Source organism: Dromaius novaehollandiae, chromosome Z (genome assembly GCF_036370855.1).
Source record: "Dromaius novaehollandiae isolate bDroNov1 chromosome Z, bDroNov1.hap1, whole genome shotgun sequence".
NCBI lineage: Eukaryota > Metazoa > Chordata > Aves > Casuariiformes > Dromaiidae > Dromaius > Dromaius novaehollandiae.
The window spans coordinates 62135918-62163648 of record NC_088132.1 but is presented as its reverse complement, the minus strand read 5'-3'; the positions used below and the strand labels follow the sequence as shown (position 1 = coordinate 62163648).

At 35.4% G+C, this 27731-nt stretch overlaps 1 protein-coding gene across 6 annotated transcripts in view; it reads left to right on the top strand.

Annotated features, from left to right (window-relative positions):
• The window catches only part of LOC112987042 (importin-11), a 107309-nt gene that overhangs the window by 45540 nt on the left and 34038 nt on the right, over nt 1–27731 (top strand). For all 6 annotated transcript variants that reach the window (XM_064502616.1, XM_064502619.1, XM_064502617.1 and 3 more), the window contains 8 exons: nt 1296–1409; nt 4222–4337; nt 5843–5919; nt 12303–12382; nt 13020–13100; nt 18796–18891; nt 20941–21054; nt 22816–22937. In XM_064502616.1, the coding sequence (XP_064358686.1) occupies nt 1296–1409; nt 4222–4337; nt 5843–5919; nt 12303–12382; nt 13020–13100; nt 18796–18891; nt 20941–21054; nt 22816–22937 (800 nt within the window). The remainder of the gene's footprint in view (nt 1–1295; nt 1410–4221; nt 4338–5842; nt 5920–12302; nt 12383–13019; nt 13101–18795; nt 18892–20940; nt 21055–22815; nt 22938–27731) is intronic.

Genomic DNA, 27731 nt, shown 5'->3' with positions numbered 1-27731 from the left:
TTTTGAAGACAAGAATTAACTTTTCATTGTAGAAAAAGTTAGAGTATTAGGAGCCTTTGGAGGTCATCTAGTTCGACCCCTACTCAAAGCATGCTTAAGTTCAGACGTTGTTCAGGACCTTTTCCAACTGAGTTTTGAAAATCTCCAAGGATGGAGATTCTTCAACCATTGTTTTGGAGCAAAATCTTTGCATTTTATTATAATTCTAATATTATAATTCGTAACCAACTTACTGAACTAGAATTTGCTGAGAAGCAGCACATGGCTTGTCGCTTCTGTTTCAAATTGTATATCATGCCTCATTGAAATCAACACTTGTCTTCATTTTAAATTTTAATCTAGATGTGACTATTAATATCTGCAGTTGAAGTTGATAAAAACACAATAGAGAGGCAAAATCAGTGAAATATATTTTCACTCTTTTTGAAAACTTCTTGGATTAAAAATTAAGTGATCTTGCTGTTTAGAAAATATCCTTTTATTATTTAAAAATTCATATACATGAAAGTACAGTTTTAAGCTCCTCACGTACAGCTACTGAAACGAATATGAAAGATTAGCATAATATCAGAGCAAGAATGTACTATTATAGCCAGAATTTTTAGGAATCACTGAACATCTGATTCTTAAGTCTTACACAAAACAAAAATCTAAATTATGAATTGCCCTGCTGTTATAGATATCAATTGAATAAAAGTGCACTTAAAATGTGGATTAGATAATTTTTTGTTGTTACTTGAAACAGGGATTTTGTGGTGCTTTACAGCAGTTCTGTTGTTTCCAAAGTATGATGGTGGTAAATGTAATGTCATATAATAGCTTCAGATTAGCATCCTGCTGTGGATACTTGATCTGTTTGAAAATTTCTTGATGAGTGGCATTCTGCAACAACATTTATTTTTACTTTTAAGGATTTTTTTTTAATTTTTTTTTCTGGTCTTAGAGAATGCAGTTATTCAGTAATCCTGTCTAAGTGGAAAACAGGGTCATATGAAAACATCTTCAGTTGTCAAAATACAAGTATTGTTTGTTCCGTATATACTACTTAAGCCTTATCATTTCACAAATGTCAGCATAATTATTATATTATTTTCAAAAAACTATAGAGTCAGAAGTCATTCTGGTCATATAGTATGGAATATGGTGTTGTAGGAGGGGGAAAGAAGAGTACATTAAAGCAAATTGTATTTCTGTTGTGACAAAAGCAGCTCCTAAATCTTTCAAAAGCTAAGCCTAGGATAAATTAATGGCCTTGTTTCATGCCTTAAGACACAAATTTATGTTCTGAATTTCAGATACGACCATATGTAGGATGTTTGGTTCAATATTTACCCCTCCTTTGGAAACAGAGTGAGGAGCACAATATGCTACGATGTGCCATTCTAACCACCCTAATCCATCTTGTTCAGGTAAGGTGTGAAAATTCCATTAATGGTGCCAATATCTCTTCCAGGTCTTTCTCATACATGCTTACATGTTTAGTAAATATATATTTTGTTGGCAAAAATAAGATATATTTTGATTTTATAGAGTATTTTCAAATGTTGTTCAGTCTTGTAATAAAAATGTGGTACTCTGATTGTGGAGACAAACATTTCAGTAAAAACAGTTCAGTGACGTTTCATTAAAAACGGGGGGGGAAATGCCTGAATTCTGGAGGCTGCTTCTTTGGTTGGTTTTGTAGTCTTAGAATCATACCTCCTTTGGTGTCTGTGGAAAACAGCTCATTCTGGCCTTTATTTCCCAAAAGGCATTAGGAGTATCGATATCTTCTTACAAATATTATGTATAGTTCAGACTTTATTCTGCAACGTAGTCCTACCCATTTCCTTGTTGTGTTCCATTCATTACCTCTCAGGGATGTGGATTTTCTGTTTCAGTTGCAAAAATTCTGTGAACATGAGACATTTCAAAATCATAGACTGAGATATGGGCCACCGCAGTAAGGTTTGCTGTGATGCCTTTGTATTTATTCTTTAAATAAGATTAGTATCAAATATTTACGTATTTGTTTAAATCCTAACCATTAGGTTTAACGTCTCTCGAGATATATTTTGACATTAACTACTTTTAGGTCATCTTGTTTCTTTAGAATTCCAAACTTTTCATTGTTACCTGTTTTACTATTACCTTTTTACCCCATAACTTTTAATACCTCTAACATCTTTTTGCAGTGATTGCTACAACATTTTTATATAGCATATGGAAAAAAATACTTTATTTTATTCCTCCTGAAATTTCCTGGCTTTTAAGACATTCTCTTCCCCTTGTGAGTTATGAAACAGATAATAAAAGGTCCAATCCGCCCGCTTTGTTATAGGAAAGACTTTTATCACATCTACAGTTATTTGTATTCCAATCTTTTTGATTTTTTTCTTCTTTTGAGAATTTGTTTCTGCCCATGTCTCTTTAACTACACTTGAATGTCTCATTTTTCAATGTTTATTTTAAAGTGTAAAGGTCAGAACTCTAAAAATGTCTTTGGGCAGGTACTGCTATCACCCTGTCTTTTCTCATGACTAGGGCTTCTTAGTGCTATAGTAATTCTGAGGATAGAGGTGAACATAGTGATTCTCAGGTCCATTTTTTTTCTGTCAATTTCATAGACTTTTTGTAGACCTGTCTGTAGCAGGAAACTGTTTTTCTTGCCAGAATATATTGCTTTGCCATACTATATTAATCAACATTAGGTTGTTCATTTAGCTAAGTCTGTTTAGTTCACGAGAGCTTCTTACAGCTCTCAAAATTCAAAGAAGCCAGATAACTTTGAGCCCCAGGTTTTCCTACATAGCACTAATAACTATATTAAGCAACATTGTGTCAAGAATGGAAGTTGCTGGTAATTTGTAGCCAAATAAGTTTTGTTCTTTGGGTAGCTTCCATTCAGGATAGTACTTTGCTACCCTGCTTGTCTATACATGTATGATGAACTCCCTAATTCTTCTGAAGGCTCACTATAAGTACCTTGTCAGAAAATTTTTGAAAGCCTATCAAAATTACTAGCTGCTTGCTTTATCCAGAGATAGGAGTTGAAATAAATTAACTGAATTTCTTGTCAGTAAGGGAAAAGATCTCAGTATCAATAAATAATCTTTAAATTTGAAATATCTAAGAATGTGTGATCACTGTCAATAAAAATGCAAATAAGATGTAGTAAGTTACTGAGAAAAGAGTAAAGAATAAAACTGAGTATATGGTTATATTGCCTGTAGATCTAGAGATGCTCTGCTTTTAGAGAGTCAATTGGCTGATAGTATGTCATCCAGAAAACAGGTTGAAAGGAAGTTTCTCTCTGTTTTTATATGCCCCAGCCCTTTCTCTGAAGCTCCCCCCAAGAAGAGCATTCATCAATTCAGGCTACATACTTACAGAAGCATATCAAAATTATTCCAGAAAGAAGCCTTAGCTGAGAAATGTCAAATAATTTTAAGTGTTAATGATTCCAAAAATAGTAATTATGCCAAAGCAGATTTCTTGCTTCAACTATTCTTGTTTCACTTGAGTAGTAATATCACAAAATAACCAGTTGTTTCTAATGTAATAATTCTAGTCTTTGTAAGATTAGTTTTAATTTATTATTAGTTTCAACAATAATTACCTTATTTTCACAAATTAGTTGTATTTTATTATTAAATGATTGTTGAAAAAATTCTACACTGTCCCCTTGGGTAGATATTTTTCTACATCTCAGATTCAGTGATCACTTTAAAAAGAAAAAAAAAAAGGAAAAAACAAAATAAAACACATTGTCACCAGTATATGAATCTTTGTTAAGAAACAAATACAAACCCTTCTCCTGATTCTTAGAACATATCAGAAGATTTAGGATGTAATAATGTCCAAAGAGTAATTTTCTGCCTCAGTCTTTAACACTTTTTATTCAGCATTTAGTATTTATTAGAGCTGTGACTTTTTCTAGAAAGAAAACAACCAAAGAATGTTTTAGAAATGTGTTGTTTATAACTTTTCCTTGCAGACCATTGATAAGCTTCTTGTTCTAAAGTAACCTTTCTCAAGACTTGTTGAAAGTTAAGGAGTATCCAATTGTAAATGCTTTTTTTTTTCTATGAAAGGGATGTAATCCAATATTTGATTTCTTGAATGCCCATTTAAACTATGTAACTAGAACAGCATCATAGATCTTTATCAATGCTATTCTTGAAATACTTTTTGCAAGTTTTTCTTTTATAGGTGTTTTACCATTTTTATTTATTCTTATAGGGACTGGGAGCAGACAGCAAAAATCTCTATCCTTTTCTACTTCCAGTTATTCAGCTAAGTACAGATGTTTCCCAGCCTCCGCATGTCTATCTCTTGGAAGATGGTTTAGAATTATGGTAAGAGTGTTCTTCATCAAATTCTAATTTTAAAACTTATTTTTATCCCCAGGAAAAAACAACATCATTTAACAAAGGCTTTGACTGTTTTAAACATTTATATATTCTAGGTATCTCACCCTGACATCATCTATTTCATACCTTTTCTCATAAAAGGGTGTGGTTAGGAAGTTGACAGAAGAAGCACAACTGGAATTAACCAGTTGAGTAGGAAATCCATTTGTAGGCGGTTTCACAACAAAACTGGATTTTGCTAGATAATGAACAGTAAGGTGAAAAGTCTGGAGTCACTACAATGTTATTGTTGAGTTAACTATTTGGCATACTTTGGGAGCACAATAATCCGTTGATTCTCAGAGCTGGACACAATAAAATACTGGAGAAGTAATCTTCCAAAATGCAAACTGTCTGATGACTGAACTAAAACAGTGAGTGGCAATGTGATCCATCTATCAGGATGTTAATTTGCTTATGTTTGTGGTACAGCTGAACTCTAAAAGGAAAAACAGTTATTCAGACATCCAGTACATCTTTCCTGCAAATAGGTATATGTTCACTTCATTTTGAAATAGCGAGGTATTCCTTTGATCTAGATTATAGATAGGCATTTGAATTACAAATACTTAGCCTGCAAATGCTCTGTTTTATCTGAAGCAAAACTAAGATTTAAAAGGCTTTTGGTGGTGGGGGAGCTACTCTGAAGTATGCGATCTTGAAGAAATTTAAGCTAGGGGCATTTCTTGTGTATCAGTTCAGAACTTTTATAGTTTCTTGATCTGATCTTGAGGGATTTATTCACATGCCTATGCAGAAGAGTGTATATAAGCTTTTTTTTAAAAAAGATTTCCTGGAGCATCAGGATGGAGCTGGCAGACAAGGCCAGGACTTGCAGGGCTCTATCTGCTTCCTCAAAAAGCAGCTGGAGGCCAGTTGAGATAATTCACATCGCCTAAAATATTACTTAGATACCATAATCCTACACCTAAGCTCTGAGAACAAACTGGAATGTGGTGGTGGCATTTTTCTGTGTGGTGTGTTTTTTGTTGCTTTCTAAACATAAGCACTTGGTTTATAATTAGTGTTTTTCAAACCACAGGAATTTTAAATTGATACAAGCAGTGTTGAGCATATGGCTGTTTGGTTGCCACAGCTCCTTGGAGGTCTCAAATGCTCCAAGTTTTGTTCCTGTACACTGAATATTCTTCTCTACCAGCCTTATTTGTGTTCTGCCCTGGTTGCTGAAGTTGGATCCTTAAACATTCCCACTGCTGCATTTTTGAGGATACATTGTTTTTAGTAGTGTGGAAATGTTTTAGTTTTCTTACATTACCAAGGCCTATGCCTATACTAACGGTCAGGTTGTAATTTGAAATGTGGGGCAAGCAGTCGTTACTGCTTTTTTGAAGATTGTATACATTGTTACTAGGAGTTTACAGTGCTTTACATCTGTCAAAATTATTACGCTCTGTTTGTAGGTCATCTAATTTCACTTTATCTATTCTTAGGTTAGTAACGTTGGAGAATAGTCCATGTCTTACACCTGAGCTCCTGAGAATATTTCAGAACATGTCTGCCCTTCTCGGTGAGTCTTTTACTAACAAAATTTCCAATATTCTTTCAATGGCCATTGTTGTTCATGTTCTTCAAGGAACGTTATTGTAGCTGCAAGAACTAAATGGTTAGCAAAATTGTTACTATTCAGAAATCAAGAATAGGGTTTTTGTTCAGCTTTCCCATCTTCTTTATTTGTTGTGTACTTACCGTAATGATTTTTTAAAACAAACTGAAGCTGCTTTCTACCCAGAAGATGAAACAAACTTTATCAAAGTAGAACTGGTTTTTGGTTTATAAACAAAGCTTCTAATTTTGGACTCATTGAGGTTGCTGGTGGTTTTGCTGTAGATTTCAAGGTTTTATTCAAATGTTTTAGTTCATTGATTAGTGTCCATGATCTTCTCTACAAAAAGTATTACTTTCTTTCTTAAATTTATAGGCACCTCTATGTGGAAAATTTGCAATCGCCATACATATGCTCAATGTTAATGCTATTAAAATGCAGTGCTAACCGAAGCTGTTTAGCTGCAAACCTATATTTTGGCAGAATTAAATTAAGAAATGTCGTAGCTCTATTGTGTGTGCATTTTCTAACCTTATTTAAAAAGGAGGGGAGGGGGAAAATTGCTTTATTTCATACACAGGTGCCCCATGAAATCTGTTTAGTTTTTGTAGAAGTCCCTGAGATTTTTATCACCAAGTGTGCTGGGGTTTACTGATGTTGATTATATGGAATATTTGCTTATTCTGCTTACAACCAGAATGATGATTTCTAGTCTGAAGAACTGAAATCTCCATTGTTAGCTTTTCCATTATTCAGTTAACAAGTTAGATGTTTTCCAGCTACCTAAGTATGTCTTTTCTGTAAATGTATCAGTTGAGCAGCACTGAAATTGAAAGCTGTAGTTTTGCTTGAGTTGTTGACAAAATATAAACTTACTGATGATGGTTGAGATTCAGTGCTTAGGAAACGTGAATTTTTGTTTTGTAACTAATGAGAATATAAAAATATTAAAACTTGTTTCTTATATTTTTTTGTTTAATGAAAGTTCCATCTGTGCTTTTGTAGATTGTGGAGCTAATAGTTACAGCAAATGGTTTTTTTCTGAAGAAGTTTTTATAAAAATTACCGAAGTTTTGGCATTTTAATTGGTCATTAATTTCAGCACTTCACATTTTTTTCTGACCTAGGGTTAATAGATCATTGCATCACAGTGGGTAGGCTCTAGAGGAGGCCTCTTGTTTCTCTGTGTATACTAGATCTAATGAATAAACTTGGAGAAAGCAGCATTTTGCAGTGGTTTTAGTATATGAGACCAGATCTACCTGATAAGTTCTGTAGCTACGAAATACTTACTGTTTGTCTTCATTCTGTCTGCTACTAACACAGAACAAAGAGGAGGAAGGGTTGGTGCATAGATATGGATTTGCTACAAAAAGCTAGCACTATATAAATGGTTATGATTTTCATAGCTGCATCACACTGCCACTCGTGTTAAATTCAGAATGTGTATTTGTCGTTTGCTTACAGTTGTTACTGCTATTTTATCCCCACCCTGTCCTCTCCTGCCCTCACAGGTATTGCTTTCCACACAGTCATAGGTATGATCTGAAATCTCTGCATGCTCTTCTAACAAAAGGTGGAGATATTAAGAAATCTACACTTGCAACGATTTTGTTATTTTTCTGAATAGAGACTGAAAGTTGCGATACTTCCGGGGGGGGGAGAGACAATTCACAGAAGGGTGTTTATTGTTCTGGGAAATGAACTGATAGAGCAAGAAATGATGTTGATAATGTAAATAGTACAGTTAGGCAGTGTCTTCCATAAGAGGAAGCTTCAAACACGTATCTCAAATCATTTCTGTCACTAGGAGTAGGTAGGAGTAGGTTTGGGTTGTGGAACTTACTATTGTTTTCTTAGTGTGGAAGGTTGATTTTGAATATTCTGATAGCCCAGATTATAATTTTTATAGTTAATTTACAGATTTTTTTTTTTTCTTTTATCAAGTGTGGAGTGGGACGGAGAAAACAGACAGCAGCCTTTGCAATGTATAATCATAGAGCAATTTCTTTATACAGTCTTCTGGTACTGCTTCACCACTTGTATTCACCACATAGTATTTCCATCCAATACCCCTCAGGCACTATTGATTCACTATACTTGTAAAAGGGATCTTATACCTAAATCCAATGCAACAACCCAGTTTAAGCTGTGGTGCCTTTCAGAAAGATATATATTGATCAGTGATGACTGTAATTCAATCTAAGCTCTATACTGAAGTTTCTCTAATATGTGAGTAGCAGCATTCATTTGAAACTTCCCATATTTAAAAGCAAATCTGTCTTCCCCTGTTCTTCCCACCCTTATGACATAGCAAACTACCCTGTCCTGACGGTTGAGATGCAGAAATCCATTTAGATTTTGAGATCTTTTCGCTGGTGTCCTGTGTGCCTTGACTCTCTGAGACAATGTAAATGAAAACTCAACTTTCTGTAAAACTAGTCCCTGGCAAGGTCTGCCTCACACTGTTTCTCGTTCCACCTGAAGTTATCAGAGTGGGAGCCAAAAGGCAGATCTTGAGGTGAAGATAAGTTCTGAATAGATGGTTACCTTGCTTATGTCTTTCAGGGGGGGAAAAAGAAACTAGATAGAGAAAACGCTTTAGTTGAAAGTACAGTAGAAGGAGATGAACAGAAGTGTCCTGTAGTTTAATTTCTTCTTACTAGCTGCAATTGCTCTAATGTGCAGGTTATGGTTATGGCCTTCAGAGACAGTGTGCTATTTGAACTAGAAGAGCTGGAGGAAGGGAGGGAGGGAAGTTCATAGATGAGATTTCTGGGGACCTCATAGAGCAGACTCTGTCCTGCTGAATGGGAGGAAATGGATGGGGTGAAATGTCATCAAACTGAGAGAGGAAGAAGTCTGTAAACACTTTATCTTCCTGCTCTTCACCACGAGATAAAGGCATTTTAAAGCCTTGAACCAACGAAACTACTCAGATGCATTCATACAATAGGTGACAAAGTACTGTGGGATTTGAACAGTACACATAAATAGACATAGTGCAGCTTTGATAGCTCCAATCCAAAGGGACTGTGGAAAAATAAAACTTGTACTAACAATTTATATAACATTGGATTGGTTGTGTTTAAGGGACTACAGAAAGTAGCTGTAGAGGCTTGGGGTTGTTGGTTATTCATTATGTTGTAGCTTTTGCATTGAATTAGTTGTCTTTGTGGACAAGGTCATGGGGGACTTGGTCGAAACTTTTTTTTTAGTAAGACTGTACACAGTTTTTTTTTCTTTTTCCAGAAAATTCAGGAAGAAGTGTACAGCGATAGATTCCCAGGTTGTCATTCAGAACCCTTAAATGCTGTTTGAGCATCTAATATTTCCCATTTGATTTAGGAGTTCCACTTAACTGTCAAAGTAAAAAAAACAAAAAAACAAAAAAACAAAAAAACAAAAATACCCCCTTGATTTATGATACTTTTTTCAGGGGGCAAGGGGGCACAGTATGTTTTCTTCAGCAAAGTGGTATAAAACTGAATGAGATTGTGCCCTAAGTATTTCTGGCAGTTTTTAAAGTGTGCCCTTTATATCAGTTCCTAGAAAGGCACTGCAGTGTTTTGTGCTTCTGTTGATGAATGCATGTTTAGATGACTACAAATGAATGTATGTCATCTATTACACAATTTTTTTTTTCTTAAGTGCTCTTAAGGTGCTTACCAAGATGTGTACTCCACAAGTCCTTGCTTATCTGATTGCTTCCTGGCCTACCAGTAATACCTTAGAAACCTGAAATTTGAAGATCTCTATGCTGTTTTCTCTCATGCTTTCTCTGCTGGAGGTGATTCTTTCTTATTGTCATATACATTATTTCTCCCTTTCAGGTATTTTTCTCTCTCTGAAAGAGCTTTTCTTATCTATTGCAGGATACTAGTACAGTTGAACTCAATGTGAGAGGTGTCATCCAAATCATTTGATTTGTATCTTAAATTAATCAATGCTGTTCTTAGATCATAAATGTACAGCAGTAGAGTGTTAAATTTGATACGAAAAATTGATTTTGCTTGCATAACTGACATTCTTTCAGAGATCATGGTACTTTCACTAATGTACAGTCATAATTAACAGCATAATCCTCATTTTTAGTCTTCATATCAGCACTGTTAATGTTTAAATTCTGTTGAAATATTGTTATTCCATAGAGGGTTTGCAGAGGTTTTCATCTGTTTCTTAGTGCAGCAGGTTGAATAATGTGAAATGAAGGAACATACTAGTTCTCTGAAGATGGATGCACTTCTGCAGCAAGATTTAAGGCTTAAAATGACAGCTGAAGCTGATATAATTTCAGATTGGGAATACAGTCAAAATCAAGAGATACCTGATTCAAGATGTATCAGGTTTAATGTGCCTATGCTATACTCGTAAAAATGGTGGCAATAAGCAGGTTACTGAAACTGGAATAATTCCTCTGGTCCCCAACAAAACCCAAAGCAGGCAAACAAATTCAAACAAGGAGAAAGAAAGAAAGGAAAAAAAAAAAAAAAAGAAAAGAAAAAAAAAAAGGAAGATGAGTATGATTTAGAAAAAACTCAGCAAGAGAATTACTGTGTTATTGGTTTCTAAAGTAATCAGCTGAAGACTGGATATCTTTCTAGACAAGTGCTTTCTGTAAACACTGAGCATCATGCACAGATGAGTGGTTGAAATTCTGTATTTTCCTAGATGCTTTTTATCTTTATTTCAGGCCAGGGGAAAAAAAAAACTTATTCATTGTAATTCTGCTACTCAAATTGTATTACATAGGTAAGTATCAGTTATTGAAAGCTTGGTACGTTTATTTAATCCTTTGGTCATTTATTGATTGTTTATTTAACATTTCATCTACTATGTCAGTATCTGGAACTTAAAATACAGTTATATTTAGTAAGAAAAAACAGGACACCTCCAAGGAGAATTCAGTAATTTCAAAAAAATAGTCGTACAGTACTAGTAATATGCTACTAATGCTAATATATGTATATATAGAGAGATATATATTAAAAAATATATAAATATAATGGAATCTTTTGATGAGGTTATTGGATGGATAGGTGGAAATCCATCACTTTTCAAGTCAAGATATTTAGCTATTCCAAAAAAGTGACAATAAGACATCACCTGTCAAAGTACTGTGATACAAAAGTACTCATGAATTCAAGACTATCCAGTAGCCACGTCAGATAACAAGAAGCCTTAATGTTCTTTCCAATGCAATAAAAAAAATTACCAAACTCTTAAAACTCCTCAGAACTCTTCAGATGTTATAATGAAAAACTAATCATAGTTTCTGTCACAGGATATTTTCTGTAGAATTTTTTGTGTCTTTTCTTGTGACTAGTAGTACTTACACATTTTGGTGTATACTGCATTCATTTAACCATGTTAACACCTATGAAGTCTTAGCCAGCTGTTGCCGTTTGTTTAGTCTGTTGAGGAATTTTGTTTAAAACTTAAAATACTTTTGTGTTGTTAGTCCATTTTTTTTTAATTGAAATGTTACTTAAAGGTGGTAGAGAAGATGTTAACTTACTTTACTAAGAATAGTCTGTGTCCCAAACTGCTTTTAAGAAAATTTGAGGTTTTGGGGTTTCTGTTTCATTTTTAGACAATGAGGGCTGTTGGCTTTCTGCACTAGTGTCAAACAATATATGAGACTTTGAAACCTTTGGTTTTGCTGTTTACAGTTGATGTAGGGTGATTTTTTTCTTTTTTTTTTTTTCTTTTTCTTTTCCCCTTAACAATGTTTCAGCTTTCAGCCTGAGGACTTGCCTTTTTTCTCTTTTCTTGAAACTGCAGCTCTATGCTATCTCCTGTATGTATCAGTCTCTTAAGTCCGCATGCTTTCCTTGCTTGAAATCTTCAAGGTATGGCTGAAAGCTCAGTGCATTTTGGTTCAAAAGCTCAATGCCGTTTGATGTGGCATCTAGCTCAGACAACCAGAACTGCAGTCTTCCTTTCACTAGTCAGCATTTACTGGCACAGACTGTAAGAGGTTTATCATTTATCAGCAATTAGAAGTCTCTTAAATATGTTTCATGTGTTCCATGTTTAATATGTTCTTAGCACTCTAATACACCCAAAACTTGATTTTTCTTGATTAGCATTGGCTATTGAGGTGATACAGAATTTCTTGTGCTCCATTTGAGGACATGATAGCTGTTATCTTCCCCATTTTTTCTGTTACTGTCTCTGGCAGTGAGAGAGAACCTGAATGGTACTGAACCGAGCATAACTTTTCTTTTATTTGTAGGCATCTGGCACTTACAAGCCATGTGAGGAGAAAGGCATTTAGAAGTGAATTACTTCAGTTGTATTTTGATTTATTGATGAGATTCTTAATTGTAATTTCTTTTTTCCAGAGCTGAGTTCAGAAAACCTCAAAAACTGCTTTAAGATCATCAATGCTTATATTTTCTTATCATCATCTGAATTTTTACAGGTACGTTACCATTGTGTAAAGCTTCCTTCCTTCCTTATTGTCCAGCTATGTTTTTCCCCTCATATTGGGAAACATCACATACCTAGAAACAGGCATGCTTTCATTCGTACATTTGTGTGTATATAGGCACACTTTTCTGATGTTAGCTCTTTATGGCATATAGTGGGCGTTCAGTAAAATCAGATTTCAGATAAGTTATTATTTAGAATTAAGATTTTTGTGAATTGATTTAATACTTTAATACCTGAAAAGGTCCTATGAAAGGTAATGATAGTTACTACTTTGTTAATTATCCTACCAGGATTCAAGTTATGATCAGAAGTTCTATGAAGAAATCAACTAGAGTTGTTATATCTTGTTCTCAAGCCGCCTTTCCTACAAAATTCATTGAGATCAATTGTTGAAAAAGTGAATAACTTCTTAAAAAAAAAAAAAAAAAAAAAAAAAAAAAAAAAAAAGAAAAGAAAAGAAAACCTTTCATTAAATTTAACCAGTTCAGGAAAGATGAGTTTCAGCAACTGTGATCTTTGAAGAACAGCTGGCTCTTCTGACATATGTAATCCTTAATGTGTTGAGTGTTGAAATGCATATACATAGAATTAAAATATACTTACATAATTTTTTCATTTGATTTTAGATGTATGCCACTGACTTGTGCCGGTCATTTTGTGAACTCTTAAAGGACATAACTACTGAAGGTCAAGTTCAAGTTTTAAAGGTAGTGTGTAATCAAAATGATGTTAATGCACAGATATTCAGCTCTGTCATTCTTATCCTAAATAACGTACTAGAGTTTTGTCAGTTTTGAGTAATATTTTAAAGTACGATGAAGGTAAAACATGTTTAAAAAAAAAAAAAAGCTAAAGCAAAACAAACAGGTCTTATTTAGCTGTTAGAGCCTGAGGTGTTTTAAGTTATGTGTTTAAATTATCTGTTTGTGGAGATGGGGTGTATATGTATTGAGGGAATGTATATGGATACACAGAGACTCACTCTCAAAAAAAACCCCTAATTGTCGTCCCAAGACAAGCTAGCATAGCCGTATAGAGTACCTTGAAAGATATCGCCTAATGCTCTGTTTTAGTACCCTCTCTGCAATGCTTCCTTTACTTCATGTTATCCCAAGGTGTGGTCCTTGGGTAAAAGAATTATAAGTTACTCCAAGCCCTCTTTGTACTGGTGGATTTGCATTAAGAGTTCCTGAGACTCATGGTGTTTGATTATTTTGTAGATGGATAGAGAAAGTAAGTTAATGATGTCTTAGACCTGCATGAAAATAGAACAAACTAAAACAACTATTTTAATTGTATCATGGCCTGGTAACAGCACACCTAACCTTTACAGACAGGTGGCCAATCACTGTATTGCAAAGATGGTATTGTCCTCAGAAAATCTTAGAGCACTATATGGAGAATGTGTATAAATTAGATGTCTTGTGATATACGTACCGTATTGAAAAAAGGTTGTGTCAACATTCTTCAATACACAGTAACATTCAGACAAAACAAGGAGAGTGTTTAGATCAAAGTGACTTAAAATAGGTTTAATCTTTGGCTATCAGTGTACTCTTGGAATAGGTAGAAAACCAACTAAAATTCAATTCTAATTTAATTTTAGAATGGAGAGTACGATGTGAGCTAGAAAAATTCTACATGGAGAAGTTTAGTTAAGTTGGCCAAAATATAAAGGATAATCGCACTTTGAATTACAAAATAAAAAGGCAAAATTAATTTGTGATAAATGAATTTTAGGAGCTGTACAATTCCATTTTTCAGCTTGGTTCAGAATTAAGTTTATTTTATTCTACTTTTTATTATTTGGATGAAAGTGCAGTTTTAAATAATTCAATCCTATAATTTTTAAAGCAATACTTGCATATTAATAATCAGAGTTCATTTTGAATGTTTCTAATTAAAATGTGAAAAGATAATTAACTATGTAATAACTATGTCTAACCATCCAAAGCTCTTTGGGCTTTGTACACTGTCAACCAGTATCCATCCCTTTGCTCATACAAACAAGAAAAAAAAATCTTAACTTCACAGTATATCTTTTAACAATTTTGAAATATTAGTTTATCTTTTCAGTGTTCATTAGCAGTAAGGAAAAATAATCACACAATTGAATTTTTAACTATATTTAACAGACTAACAAGATAAAAGTTAATTAAGAAGTCTGCATATGTATGTGGATTATTTAAAAAAAAAAAAAAAACTATTTAGGTGATTTTTATAATTAAAGACTAGATTAAATAAGCATCAGGAGATCAAGTTTCACTTTTTGGTGCCTTTCTGCATGACTGCTAGAACTTAGCTCCATAGCCAAGGTTCCAGTCTTTACTGAATACTGGCTGCACATACTCTCCCTATCCTATTTCTTTGTGTAGTGTACTTGACTTTTTACTGTGACATCATATTGAACCAATCTTTGTATTTGTCATGAGCCGCTGTTGTAATAGCAACAACTGCTTAAATGGAGTTGCTAGAGTTTTTTCAAGTTATTTAAAAGCTTTTTTTCCAAAAAACTTTGAATGGTACTATGGAAGAGATGATAAGAAATTCATACCCTCATGCTTGAAATATAAAACGTGAATGTGCCTTTTGAAAAATTCCAGGAGGTAATGAAGTTCCTATTTAGGGTGAAGGTTTTGATAAAATTGTTTTCTGTCTAACAGGCATAATTTAATTAAGTATCTGGAAGTCGAACATATTCATGAATGATGCTTGCATGCTTTATTTGAGGTTTATGGATTAGTTTTAAACTCTCAGTAGCAAATATGTGCAATAAGGGTGATCATACTTGGAAGACAGTTGTGTGGTTCCCCCCCCCCCCCCCCCAAGTTTACCAGAATATGAAATGAGGTGATTTTTTTTTTTTTTTCTGGTTTGGTTTTATGCCTTATGTCCAAAGTTGGAGTTGGGATTTGCTGCTTCACATATGGGTGAAATACCGTGAGTTGCCCCCTACAAGGTAGTTGCTCAGGTACCTTCAGGAAAAAAAAAAAATTGAAAACCAAAAATTGGCTGCACAGAGGGCAAGACACTGTCAGTCAGTAATACTGTGCCCCTGTTGAAAGGAATGACTTGCGTTGCTGCAGTCATTGAGAAGCAAATGAAGGAGCTGGGACAGCAGTCTGATTGTGACCAGTTCATTATCCAGCCTAAGATACAGGTGTATTTAGATGCAGTTCTCTGAGGTGATAGAAATGTAAATGTACAAGAAACACAGAAACTTGGGATTAGAGTTCTCATTCAGGCAGGTGGAACTGTGAGGCAAGATAATGCAAAAATAGAGCAGAAGACCAGCTTGTATTCAAAGTCAAACATTCCACTCCCAAAATAGACATACAAAAAATAAAAATGTGCAAAGAAATCAGATATTGTTTTACATTCAGGATTATCTTATTTTTTGCATATATTGTAATTGAAAACTTGTTATTTTAAATGATGATTTTTCCCCCCTTGCTGTTTTACTGACTTTTCTGTAGTCCTGAGTCCTACTTTTCTATGAGATAGCATCTCTGATGGACAATTCACTGACAGTTTACTTCATTATAAGGAAGCAGAAAAGAAAGTTTCAATTCATTGTTTTCTCCCATTTTAAGTTGGAGGGGGCCTCAGGAGGCAGAAATTAGAGCTCACCTATCTCTTTGTTGGCTTCACAACTGCTTACAGAATCCCAGGAGAGGAAAACAGGATAAATTGATGTTCTGCCCATTTGTGAGGAACTCGGAGCATAAGCATTCAAGTTCTGTAACTAAAACATCAATTCCTTTCTACTGGTACTATTATTTGGAGTCTATAGTTGCACATATGTTTGATGCAGCAAGTTTTAAACAGATTCCTAGGGTGGAATGATGCTGCTAGGATAGTATCCATTATCCATTCGGGTCTCAGTATGGTCTTCTGTTACCCTCAAAATTTGTTCACTTCAATTTGAACAGTTCCTAATTCCTAGCATATCTGCCTGCTTCTAGAGGAATAACTAAAATATAATCAATATAAGTATTTTTACGAAAAGAGAATGTTTTGTCAAGTGCAACTGTTCTGCCTTTTAATCAAAAAGCTAAAATAAATAGACATTGGGAACAAGAAACATCGAGGAGTGTTCTCTGAAATATTTTCCTACAGTATTGGTTGGATTGAAGATAGATGTTAAAATAGTAAAAGTGATAAAGCTGAAAAAGAGTAATTCAGAGTGGCGAGATATATTGTGGGCTTGGTGTGATTTGATTTAACATATTCTTAAATTATCTGAAGGAGAAATTAGAGTGTTAATTTGTTGATGCTTTATCCAAGGATAACTGACACTGTAAGCAAGTCCATAGGAATAAAACCAAAAAAAGAAGGAATGGTCAAAAATAAAGTGGAGAAACAATTTTGTTTCTTACATCTTTATGGCAGAGGTAATAACTGAGAATTAATTATTTTGAGTAGTATTTAAAAGAGAAAGGAGAAAAGCAGTAGAGCAAATGAAGTAAAGGGTAACAGTGGGCAAAAAGTAACAATCTTTTCAATGGATTGCAGTGAGTTAAGTGGGTTTTGGAGGTATGTGTACATAAAGACTGGATTTATGGGTATTTTACAACAGTTGAAGTGGTTTATTCTGTCGGCAACAATGGCAAGTGTTTAAGAAATGAGGGAATTTATTCATAGGGCATGAAAATTAAACAATTCCATTCATCTTTCTGCTAAAATGTCTGGCTGAAATGGTTTAGGTAAATGAATACATCTTTTCTGGTTGGAAAGAGGTTGTTGAGCAGAACTGCTTATTTAGTTGTCAAAGAATCTTTGCTTTCCTGTGGTTGCTTTTAAAATTCTTATGAGAGGCATAGGACTTTGAAAACTGAAATTCTTGAATGTTTTAATTTCTGCTTCATATTCAGGAACAGTAAAGCTACTGTTTACAGCATCCTATTTTGGAATGTTTCAGCTTATTAGGTAAGGAGGCCTGCAATAAAAGAAGTTTTTCCCCTTTGTGCAATAATCATTCCATTATCCAACAAGTTTTTGAAGAACATCCCTTTATTAAGAAAACCAAAGCTGTCTGGGGATGCTTTTGGCACAATCATGAATTAATTTCTTGGATATCTGTTCCTTGGGCTTTGAACACTGCCAAGAGAGATTGTTGCTAGTCATTACCACTTATAAGAGAAAAGATCATTTGGTTCTAGGACCTTTAGCGCAATAGCAGTCTAAAAGAGCAAAAAATAGTAGGAGTTACTGGGAGGAATAGAGGACATGCATGATTTGCCCAGTTCTAATGTTGTGTACAGCTCTGTTCCCTTCATCTCAGAAAGGGTATAGTGGATTTTTAAAAAGTTCAGATAAGAGCAGGAAGGACCATCAAAGCTTTAAAAAGCTTCTGTACAAGGAACAGATGAGTTAGCTAAAAAAAGATGACTTGGAGGGAAAAGATCGGTATGTTAGTGGTCTACAAAACTGAGTGGCATGGAAAGCGGACTGCTGTTTAACATATTTCAAGTGACTAGGAGCTGTTAAATGAAGCTAGTAGGAGTGAGTGTGGTTTTTTTTTTTTAAAAAAAAAAAACTGTTAAAGCAGCAGGATTGTTTCATGTATGTAGATTCAAGGGAGACTGAACAAGACCACAGAAGAGTAATTCAAGCAGGAAGTCCCCCTGAGCTGAAAGTAATTAGACACTAAGAAGAGTTTTTAGGGGAAGAACTATATATGCTCTCCCCATTCTTACTTTTCTGTACGCATCTGCATACGGTCTCTGTTCTTATCTCCCCTAGGAGTGGGATAGCTATCAGCCCATTTTCCTCACAGCCTCCTCCCCTCTTCATCTTGGCAAGGGGAGAGCCCAAATAAGCAGGAGGGAAGAAAATGCCCTAAGAACACAGGAAAGTGTTTCAGAGAACAGCTTAGAAACAGAAGGAGAGAGCTGAGAAGCAGACGGTTAAGAACGTAAAACTAGGGAACCAGAGCAGGGCACTGAGCCTAGCACATCTGAGAGCACTCGTGGTTTCATGAACGCATCCAGGGAGCTGGTAGGTCCCATCCAGTGGTGACAGGACAAAGGAATAGAAATAAGGCCCAAACTGCTGGGATTCCTCCCTTCAGCTCCCCTCATCAAGCTGCTTTTCCCAGAGCCCTGGCTTGCCGGTTTGGCCAGGGCTAGGAGGAGGTGGTGGTGCTTGGCTCGGTGGACCCTTAATTTCACTTGGCATGTCAGTTCTTACAGTGTGTCAGTTCCATTATGCAGATCGGGCTTGCAGAATACTTCACTAGAGTGTGCTTTCAGCTTTGAGCTCTTCTGAAATGAATTGTAATCCTACTTTTTACAGCAAACATCCTACTAGCAGGACTATTTATAGACCAGTATATGTAGTTTTAAATCTCTGTTAGAATTTCTAAATATACTTACAGTCTAATTTGCTTTCCTTTTTAAGGTTGTGGAAAATGTCCTAAAAGTAAACCCAGTTTTGGGGCCTCAAATGTTTCAACCTCTTCTTCCATCAGTATTCAGGGGGATCATAGATGGGGAGGTAAGAATTATTATTTTTAACTGCTCTCAACTCTTTGTTACCAGCAGGAAGGTACTCTCAGCTCTCTGGCCTAACTTTCTCATTTTGACATTATTTTCTTTCTTTCTAGTTCTAAGTGCCTCTACTAGGTTTTTATAGACTTATAAAGTAACTGTCAGATAGTAACAGAGTAGCACCAAGAGTTGTTAAAGCAGGGTATTTCATCGCTTATGCTGTCATCCAGTGTTTATTTCAATGAAATGACACATTTTATTCTGTTTCTTAACTGTTAAAACTGAAAATATAGCATGGCTACACCGATAATACTCTGTCAGATCTTTTTGTAGGTGTTGAAGGTTTTTCATTGTCGGGTTTTGTTTAAGACACTTGAACTACCCCTTGTTAAGTGTCACATGCGCCAGAGGAAAACAAACTGGAAAGGAAAGAGATTGTCTTCAGCTTCTTGTTCTAACTGGTGTAACTAACAAGAGCTGAAGGATGTGATTATGCTCCATTTGAGATACAGGCTTTCAGATTTTTTTTCACTTAGATGGTCTTAAGTTCTTCCTTTCAGTGCTGCTGTTATATAAGCACTCCATACACTCTAGTTAAATACTTACTTCACTCATATATGTGGGATCTTATATTCAGTTTTAAAATGCATTTTTTCTGAGCATTTTTTATGTTTTTTAAAAGGTATAAATGAGCAATATAATTTCTAAATTCATAGTAGTAGCTAGGGTGTACCTTATTTCCCCACGTTAATGGAATAATTGAGTGAATTTTTAGACCTCTAAGTGGCTACTGCAGTGGGAGGGGTCTTTGCTATCCAAGTTGTATCTTCAGACAGAGAAAGATCGCAGAAGAGGAAATAACATGCATATGAGGTACACTGCATCATCTTGAGATATTCAAAATGCTTGTCTGAACTATTTTAATACCCTGCCTTCATTTGTTCTCTCCTTCTGCCAGTGATTTTTGTGCAACTCTTTGCCTTCAAGAAATTCAGGTGTTGGACCAAAAGAATTAAAATACAGTATGTTTTTTTAACTGTTGAACCTTGCAGCGCTAACAGGAGAAAAATTACTTCTGTCAGAAAAGTCAGTGCGTGGAATTGACTATGCTTATGACTTTTTGAGCAAAACCTTTGCCTCTTTCAGAGTTGAAGACTTCAAAGTATCAGTATTTGGCTCCAATTGTCATTGAGTTAACTGAGATACTCCCAAGATTAAACCAAGTAATATTACTTAGCAATGTATTGGTTGCTGTACAAAATACAAAAAAGACAATTTAAACAGTTTGCAGTTTGAGGAAAGATACAAAACTATACAGATTAAAACTGGAGAGTAGATTATTAAAAACATATTCTGATTTAAGACCATAATTAATTCACTTCCTAATATTCAAAAATGTACTAATCTTGCATTTTCAGTAATAGCTTTTTCAGGTAAATGTTGGCTTTTTGTTTTTCAAGTAAGCAGTTCCACAAAATATTTGCTTTTGTCTTGCTAAATGCTGGATTTAATACAAATGGATTTGTAGTTTCTTTTAAAATGAAAAGTAATAACTAACCATAATAAACTAATGAGTTTTTTACTGCATCCAGTTAGCTTTGAGACATTGGCAAGTTAGTTTTTGGCAAATGTATATAAATTCTCTAAGAAAGTGTTTAATTTTAGAAATATTAAGCTTTTCAAAATGTCATTAAAATAGTAATTTTGAATCATAATCAACTTTAAAAGACATTTCTAACAGTACAGTATATTGTTTTTCCTTAAGCTGCAGGATTTAAAATGTAATGTAAGCACTCTGAGTTGTCTTTGCTGTTTGTGAAAACTGAATTTGAGATTGCCATAGTTTTCCTGTTTTAAGAACCAGGAAACTCCTTGGTAATAACTCCTCACTATTGTGTTCTGAGTGGCTTTTACAGTACAGTTTATAATTTCTAATTTAATAAAATACATCAATCAAGGATGCATGCAAGTATGTTCCATGTATTTCTGTGTTGTATGTTAATTTTTTTTTTCCTTAGTTAAACTAAAAATTTTTTCTGGTTTACTTTTGTTTCAGAGATATCCAATGGTGATGTCTACTTATCTGGGGGTCATGGGTAGAGTTCTTCTACAAAATACAAGTTTTTTTTCATTACTTTTGAGCCAGATGGCTTGTGAATTGGGTCAGGAGGTAAGGATGTTTGTCTTGGTATTTCAACTGGACTGCATATTGAAGTCTTGCCTTCTTTTGGCATTCTTGTATTCTTTTGAAGAACTTTTCCCTATATTTTCCATGCTTGTTCCTCCCTGATCCAACTTGATCCCTCCCTTTCCCCCTCCTTTGGTCCTCCCCCTGAACATCTTTAATACGTTTTGTACGTTCCACAATCCCCCTGAAACATCCCATAAGCTTTACCCAGTCTCTAAATCTTTCCTCTGCATCCTATAATCAGTTCCTTTAATTTGCATGGCACTACATGGTGAAAGCTTCTTTCCTTGACTCATCTTGATGGTTTCACACCAGGGACAATGGTCTAATTGTTCTCCTTTGGTAGTCTCTAGGAGTGGCTGCTGATTCCCTGTGCTTCTTTTTCACTGATTAGGTTACTAAGGTTCTTCTGCCTGTCATTGTTTCTTATCTTTGCTGGCTTTTTGTGTTCTCTGTGATTAGCCTTTATTCACATACCCTAGCAGAAATATTCATTCAGATTTGGAAACCGTTTTAACTGTGTCTTTGTGTGTATGTGTGTTCCTTGCACAACATGCTGCTGTTATTATTAGGGAACTGAGGACTGCTGTGATAGGAATATTCTGAAAGACTAAGACAAGGACAAGTCTCAGAACTTAAGTCATTTATGCTCAACTGCTAGGTAATCTATCTGCTAACTGAAAATTAAGCATGAATCAAACACATTGCTAAAGCTTCAGGTGCACCATGTGGTGAGTCTCATGCTGTGTTCTTAGCTCTGATGACAAGCTTTGATAGTTCTTAGTCCCCGAGGCAGAGATGACCAGGTTCCAGAGCTGTTTGACAAGAGAAGCCAAAACTAAAGTGGGCATCTTTCTTTCCTGAGCTCCACTGAATATCACTGGTGTTTATGTATGCTTTCTTGTGGCTCAGAACCAGCACTGTCCAGAAGATTACATCCTTTTTTCATAGCTAAGCGTCAGTCTGTTCTGGATTGTCTTAGGTGTCTGTGCATTCTGGCTTTGTCAGATGGCTGCTATGTATTTGCAGACTGGGTGCCAGTCGTCCGGCTCCTTCTAGTAGTTGCAGACCTGGTATCATTATCTTAGTTTTACTATTTTATGTAACTGTGCCAAGCAAACAAACATAACCAAATGTTTCACTTCCTACTCTAAATCAAGCAGTGCAAGCATCTGGGCACCAGGTTAAAGAGGCTATCTTTCACTAATAGGCTTTCATGCCACAAGTGTTTCACCTTGTCTTTCAGTGAAATTTAGTAAACTTCTTATCCTTGGGTAAAATAGGATTTTCAAATAGGTTAATGCAGGTTTTCTGTTTGTTTTGTTTGTCACCAGTGAAGGTAAAAGCACAAATTTACATGATTTATATCTGTTAAATTTTTATAGGAAAAATGTTCAAGTAATTCAGTATTCTGTCCCTGTATTAAAAGTATTTCTAACTTCTGGGTTACAATTAATAGACAATTGGCATGCGTGTGTATGAGGGGAGGGAGTCCTCAGGGCCTGGAAGCACTGTCATAGAAGATACAAATAGACTGTTGCTGCAAATTTGTCATGCATACATGACTGCATGGTGACTTTCCCAGACTGAATGTCTCCAAATTGATTGTTAAATTAAGTGATTTTCTAATACACTAAATTAAGTAGGTACGCGTTAAGTGAAACGTTCTGTTTTCATTTACCTTCCGATACAACAAAGCAGTTTATCTGTAAATTAACTATACAAAATGTATTCTTTTCGCAGTTGGACCAAATTCTCGGTAACATGATTGAAATGTGGGTTGATCGGATGGATAACATCACTCAGCCAGAAAGACGAAAACTTTCTGCTTTGGCATTGCTTTCACTTCTACCATCGGTGAATAGGTGAGAAAATTTAAAATGCGTTATACAAGAATACTTCAAAGACCCTTAACATGTTTTTAAAAATCTTTCACAATTCTACAAATGATTATTCAAGTATGAGGAGTTTTATTGCACCTTTGTTTGTGGCTAAAGATACTGAAAAACATTTAAGAGTTCTCATACTACATTATAGTAACTTTTTATTGTGTTTCACAGCAATACAGTAAACTTCCTTTTATTTCATGAAAAATTCTATTTAGTAAAAATGAGGAAAAAGAACTGTGTATTTTATTGTCATATGCTTTATTGCACGTTCTCATATTAATACTAGACTAGCTGCTTCTCACATCTGTGTTTAAGTAGTTGCTTTAGTTGGCCTGAAAGTCTTTTGGGGTCCCTTCCAGGGAACAATATTTGTTCAGTCTTACCTCATATTGAGTGTAGATCTTAACTTTCATCCTGTTTTTCCTCTTCATGACACAAAGTAGAAAAGTTGCATGGAAAAAGGAAATAAAACTGTTTTAAGTCTTTTTTTCACTATAGACTTCTGTAGCAAGCAGCTTACATTATTGTCCTTTTTCTCTCCGTTATGGTTGGTGGATAAACACATGAAAGGAATGTTTTCAATGAAAATGATGAATAGTGTAACCCTGAGTTTTAGATTGTCACTACTGGAATCCATATATAACACATGTTTAGATAAGATTTTTTAGTCCATACTTACCTTAGGATTACTCTTGCCTGCTTTGTAAGTCAGGAAGACAGCATGACATGAGTTTACGTTTCGTTTGGAGGATTTCCTGAAAAGTTTTAAGTATTTTCTAATGGTAATTTAAATTCTGCTTAGAAATTCTAAAGCTGTGTCAGTATCTGTAAAGCTGTTGAACATATACTCGGTACCCTAAACATTAGGGAACTCTTGTATGTATAATCTAAAGAGGTTTCATTGCTTCTAATGTGCATAGAAGTTGTCCCCCCTGCCCCCTGCTTCCTCCCCCCCAGTCATCAGGACAGGCACCTAGCCAAAGGTGAACCAAGCAGCTGCTTTATGCAAAAGTTTTGGGGTTTTTTTGTTTTTTTTTTATTTTTTTCAATACATGTAACAAAGTTTAGAATACACTCAAGTAATATAACATTGTTCAAGTGGTGTTACCTAAAATATAAGGTGCTGAGGTGGAATGCCAGTAAATGCCCGTCTTCCTTTGAAGTTTTTCTTATAGAGAGGAAGGAAAAAGAACTTGCTGTAGATAGCTTTGTTATTTTGAACTACCTTCAGCTGCTCCAAATTTCCTGCTGTTAGAGCCAATTATTCCTGGCTGTCCTTACACAATAAACTTCTCCAAATGACAGCTTTATTTTTCAGATATTCACATTGTTTAGGAATGTTTTTCTGAAATAAAAAAAAAACTTTTTAGTGGGCATCTTTATGTAATAGCTACAGAAATTTTACTACCAGGACCAAACGTAGCTTCAGACAGCATATGTGAAAATGATCCTGCCAATTGATTTTTTCCATCTACCACTGAACAATATGAATCATTCGATCATTCCCATTATATTATTCCCATTATATAATTCTGTTACATGTGCTTGCTGCATCTCACATTTGAAACTCCTGTTAAAACTTATTTTTTTCTAAAATAGGACTATTGTGGAAATCAATTTGAAAGGTTTAAACAATATTTTAAACAGTGCAATATTTAAAGAAAATATTGTTTTGATTCATACAAACAACCTTCTCAAGAAAAGCTAGGTAATTTATCCTTTGGGAATAATTCTCTAAACAGAATCCTGGTTAGATATTCCTTTGGGTATCCAGAGCCAGCTCAAGATTCCTCAGCTGCATAGACAGTGTTGAATTTTGTCTCTAAGGATGGCAGCGAGACTGGCTTGCTCCCGATGGCTGAGCCTGCTGCTTTTCCTGTTCCACCCTCAGCTTGGCAGGCAGCGCCGTCCTGTTCAGTGATCAGTGGTGGTACCGGTGGCAAGCTCAGGCTTTCAGGATTCTGCTATAGGGAAAATAGGCAGCAACACTCTTATCTACCACTTCCTGGGAATTTTGTTCTCTTTGCCTGTTGCCGCCTATAGAATAATAATAGAATAATAATATCAAATTATTTTAGTGAGGAAAGGCAGGGAGTAGACAAAAGTGGAGGGAAAAATGACATAGCTTGTACTCCCTTTCCTTCCCCCATGGAGCTGCTTTATGAATAAAATGATAGTAGGGGGAAATCAAAGAAAACCTTCCCTCCTTCCTCTCCCCCCCCGCCCCAAGCTCTGTAGCATAAAACCATTGTTTTTTGATACTTTTCTAGTTATTGATCGTGTTGGCAATTCGCATATGTTCACTGGGGACTCTCTTCTTTTTGGATGAAGCTAAATCTTACATCATTATTCAGTTAAAAACAAGTATGGCAAAAATAATGTTATTTCAAACATAGCTCCTTGACAGTAGCTTCTTCATAAGTGAGGGATTTTAGAATGGGTAGGATGGGAACGACTGCAGTACAGTTGTATTTTCACAGTGGTTAGCCTTCTTCTGTAGACAGTATCTTTCGGAGTTATATGTAATGGCGTATGTAAGTTCACATTGTCTTTAATAGCAACAGTGTACCAGTGCATTTTATCCTGTCTGCATATAGTCCTTCAATCCAGCATCCTGTTTATCTTCCTATGCACAGCTGCAGATTGTGTTAGTCTTTAGAAGTTCATATTAAAAAAATTAAAACATAACAATAGTAAGTTTCTATCCTGGTCAGTGTGTTGCAGCATCTTTTCACTTAGCAGTAATTTCCTGGTTTTACTTGCTTTTTTTCATAAACTAAATGCTGCCCAATTATCTGCATTTTTCCATCTGTGTCTGGCCACTCAAATTACGTTAGCATTTTTTGTGTGACTATATATGCATTCTTACTATTTTCCACATTTTGTGCTCTTACTACCAGCTTACCAGTTCTCTATACCTGCGCTCTTTGATATGAATTTATTAAAAGCTCTTAGTGCTTCATAACATAGTGAACCTTTTTTTTTGACTAAGTATGGGCCAGCTATTTTTAAGGATCTTTTCCTTTAAACTGATGTGGATACCAGTAGGTTTCCAGCAACAAGATTAAGGTCATAAAGATACTCATATGGTGTAACAGTGTCTCTTGACTGAGAGGTTACCAACATCACTTAAGTCAGTAAAATCTTGCCCTCAGATGTAATCTAGTCTTACTCCCATGTAGTTATAAAATCTCAGTTTCTCTTAAGGATGATTGATATCTGTTAGGTAGGACTACTTTAATGTTTACTGATTGTCCAGCAACAGCGTGTTTCTCTGTTTAGATCATAACATACTAATACATGGGCATTTGCAAGATCTGCCTAGCTTGAAGAGAGTGCCACTTGATATTTTTCTTTCATGGCATGTTATCTAGGCGCACAGTATTTGTTTTATGCCTGTCTGTGAAAATGTCTTGTGCTATGTAATGCTACCACTTTAGTCTCTACAACTCGCTGTTTCTGAGCAAGGGCCTCGTGAACATTTGGGGTTCATAGTCTAACTTGGGTTTTTAAGGGGTTCTAGATTTAATCACTCCTTGCTTTCATTAGAAAAGTGAAAGTGCAAAAAATGTGCTTTTGAAGACAGAATGCGTCTTATGCTAGTTACCCAGCCTGTCTTAACAGTCTTTGAACGTATGTCAGAATCAAAAAATTCCAGGATTTGTCCTTGTTTCATGAAGCTTGTAAATCCATGGAGTCAGTTGGAGAGCTGACCTCTGACATTTGTGTACTTTCACTGTTTTCTAACATGACTAGTGAAAGTCTGTCTTTTTTAAATTCCTTAAAGAAAGCAGTTTGTAATCAGGTTGTTACATGAACAACAGACATAAAGGTTTAATTTTTCACTTTTGTTAGTCCATGAAATTTCCACCACACATGGAAGGCAAAAAGGTAGGAGAAAGTCAGTAAACACATTAAAAGTTTGCTGTCTGACATGCATAAAAGGGACACCAATGCAAAGAGAAATGAAGCTGGGCATAAAATCTCCAAGTCATTATAGTGCTATCTTTAGGTATTATTTCATTTGTTAATGTTGATTACTAGTAGATGTTTCTAAATGGATAGCAGATGATCTTTTTTCTTTTTGCCAACTGTTGTAATTACTCTGCCAGTTCAAATTAGAGTAGTTTGTTACTACACCTTAGTTCCATGTGTTATGGAAATTAGGCTTGTCGGCCACCATAACAGGGCCTGACCCTAGGTTCCCGCAGAAAAGTTCAGAGCCAAATCAAAGCAAATTAAATAATTAAATTTTAATGACGTGCGTGCAGTAATTACAGCTCGAGCTGGGTGCCTTCAAAGAGGGACCCCGAACAAAGAAATCCCTGGGCAATTATAGCTATTTCAAATTAAGTTTCCCACCCCTCACGCGGTAGTTCAGACCAATAGTAATTTTTAGGTCTGGGGTCTCCTGCTCCTTATTGGGTCTCGTCGTTGTTCCTAGGCAGGCTGTTTTTCTCCCTTATCTTTACTGTTGCGGTTTCTGCTGACGGTTGTACCTTTGTTTCTTGTTGGGTCTTACTGTTTTCTCTCAAGGTCCTGAGAAGGAGGACGTGATTCTAAATCATAACAATTAACACTGCCCCAGCAGTGAGCTAAGGCTTTGCCCCTCAAGGTCCTAATGCCCTGCACTGGTCTTATTTCAAAGCCTTGACACCCTTCCTTTCGTAGTGTGAGACACAGGAATGCAGACTGCTTGTAACTTCCTTATCTTCCCAGCTGGAACCAGCTCTGAGGCCCTTTTCTTACTGGACTAAGTAAAAGTTCATT